At 50.3% G+C, this 18351-nt stretch overlaps 1 protein-coding gene across 4 annotated transcripts in view; it reads left to right on the forward strand.

Moving 5' to 3' along the window:
* PPFIA4 (PTPRF interacting protein alpha 4) overlaps positions 1-14479 on the forward strand; it is a 52390-nt gene extending 37911 nt beyond the window's left edge. For 2 of the 4 annotated variants that reach the window (XR_004057287.1, XR_004057288.1), the window contains 6 exons: positions 3464-3561; positions 4221-4396; positions 7470-7538; positions 11341-11521; positions 11732-11841; positions 12083-14479. Coding sequence is in view for 2 of the 4 variants with exons in the window: in XM_010378821.2 (XP_010377123.1) it covers positions 3464-3561; positions 4221-4396; positions 7470-7538; positions 11341-11521; positions 12083-12132 (574 nt within the window). In the remaining 2 variants the exon portion in view is untranslated. The remainder of the gene's footprint in view (positions 1-3463; positions 3562-4220; positions 4397-7469; positions 7539-11340; positions 11522-11731; positions 11842-12082) is intronic. The other 2 variants (XM_010378821.2, XM_030930451.1) reach the window with 1 other exon arrangement.
* The last annotated feature ends 3872 nt before the right edge of the window (positions 14480-18351 follow it).

An 18351-nucleotide genomic window follows, 5' to 3' on the forward strand; every position in this document is an offset into this window, starting at 1 on the left:
AACTGGCAGCCCGTGGGCAGAATTTGGCCCACAGACTTGTTTTTGTTTGGCCCACATATATCTTAACAACTCATATTGAGCTGCCAGTATTTAAACAGTAGATTTTATATACAATTCTGGATTTCTGGCTTCTCTTGAAAACTTGAAAGCTTTGTCAACACATTCTAGCATGGAAGCAACCAGCTGGAGCTAAAGAGTGGAGTCCACTCAGGATGGATGGGCCTGCTCAAGGGCCTCCCACCCCCCCAGCCTCTTCTCTCACGTGTGTTACCTGCCTGGTCCCAGCAGGCATTGTGTTGGAGAATGCAGTTGGTGGCCATGGTGCTAGGAGTTGGCAGTTTTTAGGAAGTCCTTCTTAACATCCAGCTTCAAGTCGTGTGGGTGGCTCTTTGAGCCAAGACTTGTCTTGGCTGGATAGTAAGACCAGGAATAGGGCTCTTCAAGGTTCTCTCAGGGCTCTGTGGATGTCCTGTGGTCTCTCCAACTCAGAAATCTTACAGAAAGTTAAATCTGGAAGGGATCTTGTTAGCGTGCCTGTTTTGTGGATGAGAACATTAAGGCATGGGGAGGAGCAGTAACCCAGGTCACTCAGGGATGATAGCAGAGTACAGGGGAACCCAGGTATGCTGACTCAAGTCCAGTGCTCTTGGCACCACTCTGCACAGAGCCTCCTGGCTTGGAACCCTTGGCCCATCTGACCCCAGCATGAGGGCTGACTTGTGAGGGAAGACTGCATGCTCTCCTCTGCACCCGCCCCCACCCCAATCAGCTAGGGCTGAAAGGGAATCGTTTGTCTCTGCCTGGAGGCTGCCAGGCCCAGTTGCACCTGTCCCCTTCTCAGTGATTGATAGGGCTGGGGAGAGATGAGCTGTTCCCCTGCCAAGCCGGGATGTGCCTGGGCTGCTAGAGGATCTGTCAGCCCGGCCCCAGCCAGGACTATGGAAATCCTCCCCCCAACCCCTCTGCCCCATCCCCAGGAGAGAACTGTGGCCTGAACGTGGGCTTCTAGGTTCAGCTCTGAATCTTGAGTACTTCAGAGTTTCTAAAGCATTTTCACATCTCACCACCAAACTATGTGTCTACCTGCTTTTATTCCATGTAACATTTCACAAGCATGTTCTTACGTCTTTAAAATTTCTTTTAAATCATAATTATTATGATAAGAAAGTGATATTTTAAAACCTTATTTTACAGATAAGGAAAACAAGTTCAATAGAGGTTGATTTCCATCGGGTCACCCAGCCAGGTGATTACAGAATGGGGCTCAAATCCTTGTCTCTTGACACCCCACTCAGAGCTCTTTTCCTTGGGACATGGTGCTCTATCGAGCAGGTCTTCTAGAAGAGCTCCTGTTTTGGTAGGACAAGCATGCACGATAGTCATAAATGTCACCCTAATAGTGCTGCCACTACCAAGTGCCTGTAATGTTCCCAAAGGCTGGGCTAAGCCCTTGCATTTATTGTCACCTGCAAGACAGGTGTGACCCCATCTCACATTTGCTGGGTGCCTCTCAGCTAGGAAGGGGCAGAGCTGGCATCTAAACCCAGGTTGACTTAACTTTAATGGCTTTATAGTTTTGCCATGGTATGCAGCAGCTTTGAAAGGAACTGGACTGGAAATTATAGTGAGTGAGATTGAAATTAGACAGAAGGCATTTCCAGTCATGAGCTGTGTGTGCGCATGCCCCTTCACAGCGGACCAAGGCTTAAACCAGCGGCTTGAGCAACACATGGGCAGCTTGGGCCAGAAAAGTGTTCCTGGAAGTGGCGTCTCTGAGCTCTGTTCTAGGCAGAAGAGCCTCCTGCTGAGAAGTGAGGGGAGAAAAGGAGGGAGCAGGCTGCACAATTTAATCTCACAAAGTAGTGCCCTCAATAAGAGTCAAAAGCAGGTAGAGTTGGGAGGGACCTTCCATTCTAATTCTGTAAAGATGGAAAAAATCAGAGAAGCTGAATGACAAAGTAGTGTTCACGGAAGGAAGAACACTATAGCTCTTCTAAGAGGGAATGAGCTGCCTTGAGAAGTAATGAGTTCGCTGCCCCTGGAGGCGCTCAGATACAGGCTCAGTGACTACTCTGAAGGAAGCTGCAGGGGTGACTCCTGCCTTAGGTGGGAGCGTGGACCAATGGCCTCCAGGGTTCCTTCTGACCCATAGAATCTGTGGTTCTGTGCCTGGCTTAGTTACTGAATGCTTGCTCTGCACCTGATACTGTTTAAGTGCTTTTAGTAATTTGTGTGAATTAATTATTATTATTATTATTTTTTTTTTTTTTGAGACGGAGTCTCGCTCTGCCGCCCAGGCTGGAGTGCAGTGGCCAGATCTCAGCTCACTGCAAGCTCCGCTTCCCGGGTTCACGCCATTCTCCTGCCTCAGCCTCCGGAGTAGCTGGGACTACAGGCGCCTGCCACCTCGCCCGGCTAGTTTTTTGTATTTTTTTAGTAGAGACGGGGTTTCACCGTATTAGCCAGGATAGTCTCGATCTCCTGACCTCATGAGCCGCCCGTCTCGGCCTCCCAAAGTGCTGGGATTACAGGCTTGAGCCACCGCGCCCGGCCTTAATTATTTCATTTAATTAATCAAGCATTTGTAGAGTCCCTGCTCTGTGCTAGGGGTTTAGGATCAGTGAACAAACAAAGACCCCTGCCCTCACAGAGCTTATATTCTAACTGGAAGAGACAGTCAAGGAATAATAAATACATGGTATGTTAATAGACAAAACATGCTAGGAAAAAATTAGACCAGGGTGAGAGGGATTGGGAGTATGGGCTAGGGGTGGTGATGGTAATACTGCAATTCTAAATCTGATGAACACTGTGACTAGTGAATTGGACTGAGAAGGTGACATTTAAGCAAAGACTTAATAGAGACAAAAGGAGTAAGCTACACAGCCGACTGGGGGAGGAGTGTTCCAGGCAGAGGCAGCCACCAGTGCAAAGGCCCTGAGGCCTGCAGGCCCAGTAAGCCTGCTGTGTTTGAGGAGCAGCAGGGGTGTCAGTGTGGCTGCAGCAGAGAGAGCAAGAGGGAGAGTGGCTGAAGCGGCTGTTAGACAGGTGGCGGAGCAGATCATGGAGTATCTTATAGGCCGTTGTAAGGACTCTGAGTGAAGTAGGGATACAGAGGGGTATCTTGTTTTTGCTTTTTCTTTCACTTGCAGGTGGTAGGGGTCTTTGTCATTCCAGTGCCCGGAGAGAGGGACATGTTGGTTTCATTCAAAGAACTTTTTTCCCATCAATCCAGGCCTGCTTCCTGACTGAGAGGGAGGATATGGGTTAGACAGAGAAAGGGAGTAACCCTGGGATGGTTCTCAGGCAAGCCCCTGGGGAAGGAGGAGCATGGGGAGGCTGGGGTGCTCTTTATGCTGGAGGCAGTAGGTCTGGACATGCTGTGGCTGGTGCTGGATGTGAGACAGGTAGTGTGGGAGTGTGGCCCCACTGAGGCTCTGGCTCGGGGGCTGTGTGCCTGCAGAACCAGTCTTCAGTATGGCATCATGTGTCTGAAGAGGCTGAATTATGACCGGAAGGAGCTGGAGAAGAGGCGAGAGGAGAGCCAGCACGAGATCAAGGGTAAGCTTGTCAGGCTTGGAGAGGGTGCAGGAGTAGCCTGCTTGGCTGGTCCCTGCCTTGGGCCAAGTGGAGGGGAGGCATTCTGTCTCTCAGTGAATCTTCCAGTCTGACAAGGAAGATGCAGCCTCACCTTAGGGAGCTCCCAGTCTGATGGAGGAGACATGGTCCATGCCAAGTTGGCTATAATCCCCTCCCTTCACCCCACATGCCAGACTGCAGCCACTAACTGGACAAATGCAGTGAATCCTCTGGGACAGTGTTATAGACTGGTGTGCTTGTGGAACTTGGTGATCTGGATGGGGTTGGATGGGAGATGCAAATCTTAGAGAAGACCTTGAAGGTGGAAAGAATATGAAGACTATTCCAGCTTGTGGCAGGGGGATGACCCGTGCAAGGGCTCTGGGGAGAAAGCTCAGAGCCTGTTGGCCTGACCCCAGGTCCTGTAAACTGGCAGGGATGAAATGAGTGGGGGGTTGGTTCCCCAGGAGCCCAGGTTCCAGGGAGGACAGAAAGAAGATACGGAAAGTTGGGAATGGGGTGGGGGCCAGAGAGCAGGGTGGACTGGGGCTCTGGGTTTAGGGAGTTCTGCTTCTGTCCTTGGAGGGCCCTTGATGAAATGTAGTATCTTCTTCCATCCCTTTTCTTTCCCCACACTCCAGATGTGCTAGTCTGGACCAACGATCAGGTGGTTCATTGGGTTCAGTCTATTGGGCTCCGGGATTATGCCGGAAACCTGCATGAGAGTGGTGTGCATGGAGCCTTGCTGGCCCTGGACGAGAACTTCGACCACAACACACTGGCCCTGATCCTCCAGATCCCCACACAGAACACCCAGGTGGGTAGCCTTTTAATCAGTCAACCTCAGTCTCTCCCTGTCTCCCTTACTTGCACTCTTTCTTTCCCTCATACACAGAGGCTTAGGTATCTTGGGGTTGGGGAGCTTTTCTAGGGCTTATGCCAGAGGGGATCGCAATGTCCTCAATCCTCCTCTAAGTGGTCCCCTGTGCATAAGCAAGCCCTCATGGGAACACATGGTCTTCACATGCAGAGCACACCTAGCATGGGCCTGGCACACAGTGTGCTCTTACAATGCATATCCCCATCCTGCTCTGGGTACCTCCATCTCCTCCTAACCCCACTTCATAGCTGAGACGCTGAGCCTTCCTTTTCATCCTGCTTCTCTGATCTGACTTTTCTTAGAGGGGAAGGAGCCCCACGGCCCGTAGGGACCAGAGAGCCCATATCTCCTTTGTCTACCACCCTAGGGATCTGCTCCTGGGCCCCCAGGCTTAAAAAAGCAAAATATACCAAATTACACAGCCCAGAGCCTCTCCATGCCTGGGCTTTGGCTCTCTGTCAACAGCTCAAATGATTAAACATCTCGTGAAATTACGTTTCATCATTTTTATGGAGCTGTCATCTAAGAATATATCTAAATTTTCTTGAACCTATTTATATTTTTGGCCTTTCTAACTTCCTGTGGATAATAGATTCTAGAAATGCTGCTTGTTGTGTAGAGTACTTCCTGATTTTATTTGTCCTAAGAATGCCCCTGTCAGGCCCCTGGGGAAGGAACTACCTCCTCCTAATAGTTTAGGTTTGGTAAGGCTATTTGTATTTAACCAGTTCTCACCTTTTATGATTTCATAAACTCTGATTGTATTGCCTCTGGGCCCAAGCCTTTGTCTCTCCAGACAGAGTGTTCTTAATTCTTTTAGGCTTTCCTCATATAGACTTGCCTCTGTCCCCTGATTGTTTTAGCTGCCCTTGTCTGGACTGTTTGCAGCTGTCAGATCTCTTTTGAAATTCAGCCACCAGAGCTGTAGAGGCTATTCTGGGAGCAGACACGTTTTGGCTCGAGTGAGGGTAGGGCTGTGTTGTCTCGTAATTCTGGGCAGTGTGTTGGCCTTTTAGGGGTGGTGGCAGTGTACAGGGCCAGTGTGTCCTGTAGGCATTCTGCAGTGACCCCCCACCCCCACCCCGGCCAGTCAAAACGGATAGGACAGATCCCTTCATTCTCCAACAGAAGCCTGAATTTCTCCCCCAAGTGCAGTTTTCTCCACTTGCCCACTTTGGACAAGCCTCATCTGCCACTTTCCTACCCACTCACATTGCTTTGTGAGATGCTTCTGAAATGTACACCTGTCCTCCTCACCTTTCACTGCCCAGAGGAGCAGTGTCGTTTGGATACTTGAAATTTACTATGCTTCTCCTTTCAGATCATTTCTAAAAATGTTATGTTCCCAATACTGGCCCAGACTGTCCTTATGGAACTCTATGTGTAATATTTTCTACCCAGAAATGGACTTTTCTCTTTCTTTCATTTCCTATCTCTAATGCATTCAATTTTGGAGGAAAGCAATAATTCTGTAAATAGCAGCAGGGACACCTCTCCATGGCTTTCTAATCTTTCTTAATTTCCCAACCCAGTCATTGAGCTGTTGGAAGAAGTAGTGTCTGACCCAATATGGAATCCCTCATTTAAAATTGTTAAAAATGGCTTGATGTGGTAGCTTAGGCCTGTATGCTCAGTATTTTGGGAGGTCAAGATGGGAGGACTGCTTGAGGTCAGGAGTTCAAGACCAGCCTGGGCAACATAGTGAGACCCAGTCTCTACAAAAAGTTTAAAAAATTAACTGAGTTTGGTAATGCATGACTGTAGTCCCAATTACTGGGGAGGCTGAGGTGGGAATTTTGCTTGAGCCCAGGAGTTTAAGGCTACAGTGAGCCATGATTGTGCCACTGCACTCCAGCCTGGGCAACAGAATGAGACCCTGTCTCACTCAAAAAAAAAAAAAAAAAAAAAAAAGGACTAAAAATATCTGGTAGCAGTTTTGAAAACTTTTCTGTTTCTGGCATTTCTGGAAACTGTGAATGAATTAATCTCCTGGGAGGCCTAGAGAAAGTGTGTATGCACACAGCCCAGGGACAACCAATATCCATAGCTGAGCAGGCTTCCTAATTTTAAGTTTTTGATGTGAAAACTTATCAGATATATTTATTTAACCCAAATCAGTCACATTCTGGTTATCCATGGTTTACATGCTTACTTACCCCTCCAGAAAGACAGGCACGATTTTACCCTTTCAGACAATTTTTTTTTTTTTTTTTTGAGGCGGAGTCTCGCTCTGTCGCCCAGACTGGAGTGCAGTGGCCGGATCTCAGCTCACTGCAAGCTCCGCCTCCCGGGTTTACGCCATTCTCCTGCCTCAGCCTCCGAGTAGCTGGGACTACAGGCGCCCGCCACCTCGCCCGGCTAGTTTTTTGTATTTTTAGTAGAGACGGGGTTTCACTGTGTTAGCCAGGATGGTCTCGATCTCCTGACCTCGTGATCCGCCCGTCTCGGCCTCCCAAAGTGCTGGGATTACAGGCTTGAGCCACCGCGCCCGGCCTTCAGACAATTTTTTTTTCCAACTAGGTGAAGTCTCTTTATCTATGTGTTCTATGATCCTACTTATTTGTTTTTTTCTTAGAGACAGGGTCCTGTTCTATCGCCCAATCTGGAGTGCAGATGTGATCATAGTTCCCTGCAGCCTCAGACTCGTGGGCTCAAGCTATCCTCCTGCCCAACCGGTATCTGGGACTGTAGGTGTTCACAACCACGCCCATTTAATGAATTTTTTTTTTTTTTTGAAACAGGGTCTCACTATGTTGCCAAGGCTGCTACTTTTTAAAAAAATTACGTTTTTCTAATTTGCTGTATATGAAAGAATCCTAGGCTTACAGCTTTACTTATGAGTTTGCTTGAAGGAGCAGCTTCAGAAAGGTGTGTAAAGGCCTCTAACAGGCTAAATGCACTGAAGCCTTGTATCTCTGCCCTTGGACCCTAGGGAAATGGTGAAAGATGGCATAAAGGTAGTTAACTATAGCCCTTCCCACCTTTCCCTCTCCTGCTCTATGGACTCCAGGCACGCCAAGTGATGGAAAGAGAGTTCAATAACCTGTTGGCCTTGGGCACAGACCGGAAGCTGGATGATGTGAGTACCTGGCCATGAATTAGGAACCTTGGGGATTTGGTCATCTTAATTGGATTGAAGTTCATGAGTTCTGCCTTCCTTGGGCTAATTGTTGGAAGGCTAGTCTAAGGGAGGAGAGCCAGAGGGGATGGGGATAATGAATGTCAGGGGGTTGAGGAAGTGGACCAGCCCTAGAAGAACTTGTCTGGGGTAGTAATAGGCTGTGGAGAAGTCTCTGTGAGACTCCTGTGCAAAAGCTGAAGGCCCATGTGTTGTACTTCTAGCATCTTCCAATTCTATGCCCTGCCTTCCTATCCACATAGGATCAAAGATTTTCCCCAAGGGCCGTATCTTTGGGATCACACCTTTTTCTTGATGTCTCAGACCGTATTTCTTCAGTGCAGAGCTCAGCACACCTCCAGCCTGCTCAGTAAGATTCCAGCCCATCCTTTAGGAGTGTGGGTGTGTGGAGGCAGATGCCCTGCTGAGGTTGTTAAATGACAGGTTTGCTCTCCTGCTCACCAGTGCAGTCTGCACAGCTAAACACACGCTCGGGCTTTTACCATCCCAGGTTTCTCTAGTTTCACCCTCGGGTCTACCTTCACACCAAGTTAAAGTTTTCCTCTCTCCACCCTCCTGGTCACTGAAGGAACTCCCTTGCACTTGATTTCATCAGGCCTTTCCCTTGAGTTGAGGGCATTCTGAGCCGTATGGTCCCCTTTGAGATGCCAACCTAAGCATCCTGCTGTTTTGTTTTGTTTTGCACTGGTTTGCTGAGGTCATATCCCCTCCTTGGCCCCCGCCTCCTCTGCCTCCCTTCCTCCTCCCTCCTCACTTTCCTATCACTGCCCTTGCCTGTCAGGTCTGCCCTGGTTGATTTGGTTCCAAACAAGTTAAAAGAAAGCCCAGAGTGTTTGTTTTTCGCTGCTCCGTCTTCAGTCAGATCACCGTTTCTTAGTAGGGTTTAAAACAGGGTTAAAATCCACCTTTGTAGAAGGATTGCTCTGCCTCAGGGAGACACAGGACACTCTCAGGAATTTTTGTGGAAGTGTTTTCTTCACAGAGGTACCTTGAAGTTTGGGAGAAAAAAATATTTATATAAGTATTTGTTTTGGTCATTTAGATACCTTAAATGGGATAAACTGGCAGCGCCCCCACCCCAACCCAGAGCTGTCGCAACTCTGAGAGATCTCTGTTTTCCTAATGCCCCTGTGGTATTGACCCTCCCACTAATTCCACATGCACTTAGGATCTCTGCTTTCTTTGTTGCTGTCTGGAGAAATGACTCCCATATATTTGTTAGTGTGGTGCTGTCTAATTTAGAAGCTATGTAGTCCTTCAATCCTTACAAAAATATTCTTTGAATGCCTGCCCTATGCCAGGCATGGTGCCGGGCATGGTGGTTAGTGATGACGATGTCTCACTTTATGGTAATGATCACCACATGAGATAGGTTATGATGCCCATCTTACAGATGAGGAAATTGAAGCTCAAAGAGGGAACTTATCTGCTGTGGCAGAGCAGGACCGGAACAGATGCGAGTCTGATTTCTGAGCTCTTCCCCCTTGTTCCACTTTCTCTGGGAAGCTTGTGGAGCTGTCTGACCTATCAGGCCCCAGACACTTGGGTGGAGTTATTGATTAGACATTGGGGTGTACATAGAGCTGTGCAGTGGAGTTTTTGGGATGCAACTAGGTGTTGGCTAGAGAGGATGGTTTTTGTGGGAAGCGTAGAGTAGAAGCCAGGCCCTGGGAATAAGGTAAGATTTGGGCGTGAGGGGAGGGTCTGGGGTCCAAGGAGACTGCTTCCTGTCCAGCTGTCTAGCATATCATCAGCAACCTTGAGCTGTCTCGTGCAACCACACCCTCTGCCGATTTTGGTTCTTAGTGTCCCTTCTGAAGCTTCAAGGCTCTTAAGGGTGGTATCCAGTTCTCCCTGTACATGGAGATGAGGACTCAAGGGAAATAAGGAAGAGGGGAGCGGGAAGGAATAACATCTGACTATTAGGGGACAGGGGAGGAATGCAGAAACAGGTACTTAGGGTTGGCTGAAGGTGGAAATGGAGACAAGGGGAAGGCGGGAGAGAGAAAAGAGGCTCTGGGCTAGGGTAAGAGCAGGATCATGGGGAGGACAGCAGTGACAAGGCAAGTTCCTGACAAACTCAGGAATGGGACTCCTGCATAAAGAGCCAGCTGCCACCTATTCATTTAATGAATATTTATTGAGTGCCTAATGTGATCCCAGGCACTGCTCAGAGGTTGAAGATACATTGGTTGGAACAAAAAAGATTATGTTTTCTGCCCCATGGAGCACAGAATTTGAGAGGGAGAAAGAGTGAGTGAGAAAGTGAAAGACATGGAGGTAGGGAGAAAGGAGGGAGGTGGGAAAAGGAGGAGGAAAGAGATGCAGTCATACATGGCTTAATGATGCTTAGCCATGGGGATAAGTTCTGAGAAATGCATCATTAGGCAATTTGATCACTGTGTGAACATCATAGAATGTACTTACACAAACCTAGGTGGTATAGCCTATTGCACACCTCGGCTGTATGGTATAGCCTGTTGCTCCTAGGCTACAAACCTATGCAGCTTGTTACTGTATTGAATACTGCTGGCATTTGTAAGTATTTGTATATCTAAACATAGAAAAGGGACAGTAAAAGTATTATAACCTTATGGGACCACCATTGTCTATGCCGTCCGTCACTGACTGAAACATTATGTGGTGCATGACTGTATTAATGAAATAATCTCATAAATACATATAAAAGTACTACTAGGATGAGTGCTATGACAGAGAGGTACATGGTGCTGAGAGTTTATCAGAGCATTTGACCCACTCAGGGCACACACAACAAACCCTAGGGGGCCATGGCTGGGAGGGGTTGTTGAGGCAAGAATAGGTGGGTGAATGTCCATTGTTCCTGCTAGTCCCACTTTGCCTGCATCAGCTCCGAGAACATGGGGTGGAGGGAGATTGGGCATGACTTCCAAGCAGGGTGATGGAGGCTCTAAGTGTGGGGTGCGGAGGCCTGTGCAGAGGGGGATCCTGTAGGGTTGGGGTCCTGGGTGCCCTGTGGTAGAGATAGTTATTTTGGAGACATGGTTGGCATGGGTGAGGGGGGGCAGATGACAGGGGGGCTGCCTGCCATGTCCTTTGGAGGAGCCTGCGTCTGCTTGGTGGTCTGCCTGACCCATCCCTGTTACAGGGTGATTTCATCTAATCCCATTAGTGATAGGCAACCTGAGAAACAGGTCGGGCAGATGTTACTATTATCATTTTACCCATGAGGAAACAGACTCAGAGGGGTCACTCACCTGGTACAGGGTCACATAGCCAGTAAAATGGCAGAGCTGGGTGTCTGACTCCCGCCCAACACAGTACTCTTCCGGCATACTGGGCTACAGCCATTCGGAGTCCCCAGAAGGACAGGACGGTGTATACAGGGACTGGCTGTCACCTCCCATGGGCTGAGGCTGAGGAATGCCTTGAAAGGCGAATGGTCATGCCAAGCCCACTTTGAGAAGATTGTGGTGGGCTGGGAAACAGTTCAACTGCAGGATGGCAGACCCAACAAGATTCTCCCTCACACACTCCCTCCATCCGCCACCCGGAGACAGGGAATTTCAGAGTCGCAGGGTTTCCCCATTCACTGTACAGATGCAAAGACTCAAGGCTAGAAAGGGGAAGTGACCTCGCTCCCTCTTTCCAAAGGGGTGGGAGTGGTGCCCCTAGAACCAGCTGCGACTGGCCCCCTCCAGGCAGGGCTTGAGGATGGCAATTCCAACAGGCCCTCGGGCCTCTGGTGTCCACTATGGTGCAGGGGGATGACAAGGTGTTCCGCCGCGCGCCCTCCTGGAGGAAGCGCTTCCGGCCGCGGGAGCACCACGGTGGCGGCGGCATGCTCAGCGCCTCGGCGGAGACCCTCCCGGTGGGCTTCCGTGTGTCCACCCTGGGGCCCCTGCAGCCCCCACCGGCCCCGCCAAAGAAGATCATGCCTGAAGGTGAGTAACAGGCGGGCTGGGCATGGCCGAGGCCCAGCCGAGCGCGGGCTCCTTCCTGGCACCCTGGGGCCGGGCCGGGTGGAGAGGGGCGAGGCCGAGGCTGGTGCCCCGCGCTCTCGGGCTGCTGCTGCACTAACGCCCCGCGGGGAGTGTGTGCGCGCACTAACCCGCCGCTCTGTGTGTTCTCCCGCGGCTGCCGACTTCTCCCAGCCGGGACGGCGGGGGCGCAGAGACTGGAGACCTCCACAGTTCGGACCTACTCCTGCTGACCCCCCACCCTCCCGCCCCGGGTCTGACGGGGGGTGTGCCCGTGGCTCGGGGTAAGTGGGCCAGGCCTGGGGACGCAGGCACCTTGCTGCTGGCCCTCTGCCCCACACACCTGCCTTTGGCTGCCGGCCTGGCCCTGCCGCTCCAGCCCCGCTTACCAGCACTTCCCTGCTTGCCCCTTCCTGCTTCGTCTGGCCCGGGGCGCTTTGTGCTTGGAGCACGCTGCATTGCCGCTGCCGCACACATTCTGCAACCTGTCTCACAGTGTGATGCCTGTCTCTCTCTCTCCCGCAGCTCACTCCCACTATCTCTACGGACACATGCTCTCCGCCTTCCGGGACTAGCCACGGCCCCCAGGGCTGGCTTCCTCCTTCTGGGTTTCACAGGCTCCACTGGCCCTGACCCCTCCTGCTCGTTCCCCTTCCTTCCGCGGCTCCTAGTCTCGTGACTTTACGGTTGCCCTGGATCTCAGAATATATTCGTCCACTCCCTCGGCACCCCACTACCCCGAGTCCCACCGTGTGTCCATTGTAAGTCTGGTGGATGTGGCTGGGGTCTCCTGGTATTGTGGAGGCACCCAGGTTGTCCACACTTGGGATTCTGGGGGAAGGAGAGAAGGGCCTCCCAGGGTGGATGTGAAGCCACCCTTCTTCTTCTGGACCGAGCCTGGTCTGCACCGCAGCCTCCACCAAGACCAGGATCCTGGGCCACGGGCTGGGATGATCCTTCTAAGAAAGGGTCATTTCAGACGCAGCCCTGTTTGGGCTATTCAACCTTAGGGTCTCTGTCCACGTCTGGCTGTGCCAAATGGTTTGGCAGCTGGTTTTGGCATCCGCAGCATCACCACTCTCCCAACCCATCACCATGACTGCGATTCCTGCCCCCATTCTCTTGGGGACAGGAAGGGACTGGGAAGGGCTATTGAAGACCCCATTCTCCTGCAGGATGGTGAGGCTGGGAGGAGGAAGACTGAGGTAGAGATTCCAGGCCCTGGCATAAGCTGAATCCCAAATGTGGGTTTGGGAAGAACCAGAGAGAAATGGATCCCTGAGCTCTGAGCCAAGGGTGAGGATGGGGAAACTCTAAGCCCCTGCCCAATAAGAGGTGCAGGCAGACCAGCCAGAGGGAGAGCCGATGGCCTCTGGGTAGCCTTAAGCCCAAAGGGCAGGGGGAATGTCCCCTGCCCCAACCATCAGGTGGAGCTTCTGCTGGGCTGTGGGGAAGGGAGGTTGTATGGATCTTGACTCTGGGGCAGAACAGATCTAACCATGCATTGCTAGCTCTGCTCCCAGCATCCCTTTCCCTTCTCTCCTCCTCTGCCTCACTTTAGTAATCCCAGCCCTATAAAAATGAACATGATGGGAGGATTGAATATACATTGACCCTAAAGTCAAGTTTAGGGAAAAGGCAGACTGAGGCCTCCTTTCTCTGACCTCCCAGGAAGAAAATAGCTTCTCCTACAGTGATTCATGTCCCAGATTCAGGAAAACCAATGTTAGTGAAGTCAGCCACTCTCCTGCTTGTCCCCAAATCACCTAACCCTCATCCAGGGCTCTTTTGGTGTACAGGGACTGCCTCCTCCTGGAATTCCTAAGATCCACCCAGCTTCCACCATTTTCATTGCTTTCCCCAGCAGCATGGTGGGAACCTGAGCTGAGGGATACAGGTCCTGTTTTGGTAGGAATATTATTCCCAAGAAACACCCCCTCCTCATCTACTCTCTCATCCTACCTAGGTGCCTGAAAATGTTCAAGACTTATGTTCAGGGTGGGATGATGGAACCTAGGGCTTCATCAAAGTGAGAGGAAAGGAAAAGCATCTGGCACATGTTTCTTGGAGAGGGGCCAGTGCAGTGCCATCCTACAGGTGGCTGGAGCAGCTGCTTTGCAACCTGATCACCTTGAGTTCTGAGCAGGGGCTAGGCTTGCAGGTGAGATAATGGGCCAGGGCACCCAGTCCAGAAGGAGCAATGGCACCTGGGCAGTGCCAGGGCTTAGAGCCTGCTGCTCCTTTTCAGTAGAGGAGAGGCTTATCAGTGGTGTGGTGGGGTGGGCTCTCCCCTAGGCTTGGGCAAGGCAGCCACTTGCCCTTGCTCTCCCTTAGTGTTCCCTGGCCTCCCTGCCATCAGGTTGCTGGGAGTGGAGATGGAGGGATTATTGTGCAGAAAATGAGTTGGATGGAGATAAAGGGCTTCCATCCCTGCATAATGGGTGTTAAGATGATGGAGATTCCTAAGATTGGTGGAGTTGGGCAATGCAAAGCCGTCTGACTTCTTCAGGGTGCTCTTGATGGGCTGGCTGTATGGGCGACTCAGTCCCAGCCTCTCTCCCCTACAACTCCTGCCACTGTTGGCCATGTCATAAGGCAGTGGCTGTGCCAGGATAGCTGGGTCCATTCAGAGCACCCTGAGAAGTATTGCAGGGAGGTGTTAAGAAGAGAAATCTGGAGAAATCTGTGCAAACAGTGATGGAAGGCTATTGTCTTGGTGTATCCCTTGCCTCATAGTCAATATATTTTTTTCTTTGGCGAGTCACCAGTGACCCGAGCCCTCCACACCAGCCTCCTGTATCTCATCAGGTCCCTTCTCAGTACTGTACTTGCTCAGTGCATCAGGAATGGGTGTATGGGTGTGTGTGGGTGTGAGTGTGGGTGTGTACGTACTAATAAACAACCTGGTTTTAAGATAATGTACAAATGGCCTCCAGTCTTTTTTTTTTTTTTTTTTTTTTTTTTAAACTCTGAACTCACCTGAGATTTCCAGCTTCTTTCACAGTCGTAAAGGCTGCTGTACTCTGGGAAGGAAATATACAATTTTCAGAACTTATAGTCAATAACTGCCTGTTTATTTATATAAGCACAGGATTGATAGATTAATGTTTGGGTTACGTGTGCCCAGTGGGTAGAGGACCAGATAAGGAGAGAGGAGCCTGATGTCTTCTTTCATCTCTCTCACCTGGTCAGGCTGTCACCCTTTCCCGCTGCTCCTGGAGTTCCTTCTCCTGAATGCCGCTTGGTCACATCACTCCACTGTTCCCACTTTCAGCAGCTCCAAGCACCTCTAGATCAGAGTTGCAGTTCCTCCTCAGTGTGGCCTAAGAAGCCATTCATGACTTGGCTCCTTCACCTCTCCTCCTCCTACCAGTCCCCAGTTCACCTAACTCAGAAACATGGTGTCCACCCAACCCCGTCACCAGAAGGCAGCACGACTGCTTCTGTCCTTACCTTTGTAGTTTTGAGCTGACAAGACCACTTCAGGCATCACTGGGGAGGCATCACCTGCCTCTCTCCAGTAGAACTAGTTAACCAGCAACCTCTGCTCTCCGGACACTCTGCACACTGCACAGGCTGGGCAGTGATTGCCTCCCACGCTGGACTGCGAGTTCCCTCCTTTGGGGCAGCCTCGTTGATCTCTGCACCCCTAGGTGTATATCCTCGAATGAATAAATGCACCCGCCTTCTCTCAGAGGGTTGTATAAGGATTAATGTTAGTAAAAGCTAAAAATTACTGAGTACTATTGTTTGCCAGACACTGTTCTAAGCATTGTAAATATATTAACTCATGAATCCTCACAACTCTGATATATTCTTAGCATTTTATAGAACATGACATTTTAAGACTAAGATAATACAGCTGGTAAGAGACAGATGTGGATCTCAAACCTAGGCCTTCCTGACTCCGGTGCCTCGTCCTTAACTATGATATGTGTGTTCAAACTCCTGACCTAGAGTCAGGAGTTTTTATCTTTTTTTTTTTCATTAGGAGTAGCATGATGAAAAGGAATGCTTATCAAATGTTGCTATCTTCTCTTTTAAGTGAACTCAAGCCCCTGCCCCTCAACAAGCCTTCCCAAACTACCCAGCTCCCTTTCGCTGACTCCTTTGTGTATACAATTCATGTGGTCTTTGGCTGCTATGAATCTTCGGGGGGCCGTGTTTCCTCTCTTTCCATGAGTGGTGAACTCCCCTTTGTGTAGCACAGTGCACCCTGCATCCTTGTGTCCTCTTTAAGGCTGATGGTGCCCCAAACATGGATGGAACAAGGACAGCAGAGTCCATGGGCATAAGTGACAGGAGGGAGTGGGACAAGGCACCCTGGACACAGCCCAGGGAGGGAAAACAGAGGTGAGGGAAGATACTGGCCCTGTGCCTACAGGCCTCTGGGAGTCCCTTGCTACCCTCTCCAGGATCAAAGGTAAAATTGATGAGTCTTGGTGACTGGCTAGCTGTGGGAATGAGATCTTCACTGGAGGGATCCAGGAAAACTATGACTTCCTTGTGCTGCTTTCCACTGGGACAGGGGATATAGACGGAGCCGACTTATGTGAAAATGGGAGTTTGATTTTGGACATGCTGGGCTTAAGGTGAGAACTGGACATCATGGTTCCATCTGCACTTGTATGGAAGAAGAATCTAGGTGTCTTTCTCTGAACCCTTTCCTTTGCTCCCTCTAGGAATGTTCCAAGCATTGAGGGGCAGGGAGCCCGGATCTGAGTGGGGACCTGTGGCTGAGGGGGACAGGGATGAGGCACAGCCAGAATCGTGGAGGGGCTATGATTGGAGTTCCCACTCAGGACTGGGTTGAGCTTCCTTAGCCAAGATCCTGGCTCAACCTGAAGTCTTCCAGGCCCACCCTCAGGCTTTTCTGCCCCAGCCTGGGGTCCAGAAGCCTGAGGAAGCCCAAGGAACCTAACGTGTTGGGGTGGCGTTTTACCCAGGAAACAGATACCTGAGCTGAGGGGTATCTTTTCCTCTCACCCTCTGCCATCCCTCCGCCGCCTCGCTCTCCAGTTGATCCACCCCGTCTACACCTGCAGCACTTAAGAAGGTTTTCCAGTCTACCAGATAAATTACTCTGAGAGGTGAGATCCCTAGGAATGCTTATCGGAGTGCCACAAGTAGCACTGTAAGCATTCAGTTCACACCAATTATCTCAGCACTCTAAGAAGTTCCTATTTACACACCAACAATTGGCATGCCAATTTTAAGTAATATTTATCTTTTCATTGTAGTGGATTCCCTAAAGTCCATTATTAGGCAACATTTGATTAACCCGGTTTGATTTATTGTAGGTGCTTCCAACTAAAGAACACATTTGAGCTAATCTCCCTAAAGAACTCCAACTCATTATTCATTAATTGGAGTCTTCTCTGTAATTCTGTTGTGAAGATTAAGCATTTGCTAGTTTAAGGAAGTCCCCATGTGGCCGGGCGCGGTGGCTCACGCCTGTAATCCCAGCACTTTGGGAGGCCGAGGTGGGTGGATCACGAGATCAGGAGATCGAGACCATCCTGGCTAACACGGTGAAACCCCGTTTCCACTAATAATACAAAAAAATTAGCCAGGCGTGGTGGCGGGCGCCTGTGGTCCCAGCTACTCGACATGAGGCAGGAGAATGGCGTGAACCCGGGAGGCGGAGCTTGAAGTGAGCCCAGATCACGCCACTGCACTCCAGCCTGGGCAACAGAGCGAGACTCCGTCTCAAAAAAAAAATCCTCCTGCTTTGATAACAATTGTTTATTCTGTGAAAATAACGAGTGAGGCTGGGCTCCTGCTTAGCAGAGTTTGCCATTCACACCTGTGGAATTCTAGCAAATTGTTTTTCCCTTAAGGACTTAAAGACATGAAAAAGTAAGTAGATAGTGACTACACTGCACCATGGTAGGGATCTGTTGCATCCAGTGTCATTGCTGAGGACTGTTCATTCTTTCCAGAGTCTGAACGAGACCCCACTGTCTAATTGTCAGAATAACTGAAGAGGAGTAGACTTAAAAAAATAGATCCAGCAGCCCCAGAACCTGTCCTTCAGCAGAGCTGAGCGCCTTCCTTGGCCAGCCCTTCTTATCCCAGTAAGAAGGAGGGTGAGGGAGGGATGGGCAGGTCACAGCTGCAGGTGACAGGGTTGTTTCTACTCTAGGAGCGTGGGAGGTGCCAGAGGCAGAGGAAATGAACTTGACGGGAGAAGATCCTCCATGAATGTGTTCTGAGAATTTTTTTGGGGTAATAAGGGAGTGAATGTAGATTCCAGAGCCAAGGCATTGCAGCCAGCCCGGTTGCCCTCCTCATTCTCCAGGGCAGTGAATCAGGGCTAAGAGTCATGGAGATGACCTTGGTCTTCCTCTCCAGCCCCTCCAAGGGGGAAAAGACTAAACTCAGTGACACCAAGTTGAAAAGAAGAAAATCCCACCAATGGGAGCAGAGTAGGCCAATTTGGAATTCCCAATAAGCCCTGCCTGACTGGCTTGGGACAAACAGGCAGTGGGGGAGACCCTCCTTCTGTACCCTCACCTGAGTTCTGTGAGTCTCCAGAGGCTTCTTCTGATTGTTTTCCTTAGGCAGAGTTTCTGAAGAAACTCGGGGGCACAGTGTTAACTCTCCTCTCCGGCAGTAAGGTCAGGAGGGTGGGCGTGGGAGAGGTGGCCCAGCTGAGCTCAGAGCGGGTGCAGGGGGGTCGCTAGAGCCTCAGGCAACACTGGGTTAAGTCCATTGTCGAGGGTCCCAAAGAATTAAGTAGGGCTGGAATGTACCATGCTCCGAATCCCTGCTTTGGTAATGATTCTGAAACT

Source organism: Rhinopithecus roxellana, chromosome 1, assembly GCF_007565055.1.
Source record: "Rhinopithecus roxellana isolate Shanxi Qingling chromosome 1, ASM756505v1, whole genome shotgun sequence".
Taxonomy (NCBI): Eukaryota; Metazoa; Chordata; class Mammalia; order Primates; family Cercopithecidae; genus Rhinopithecus; species Rhinopithecus roxellana.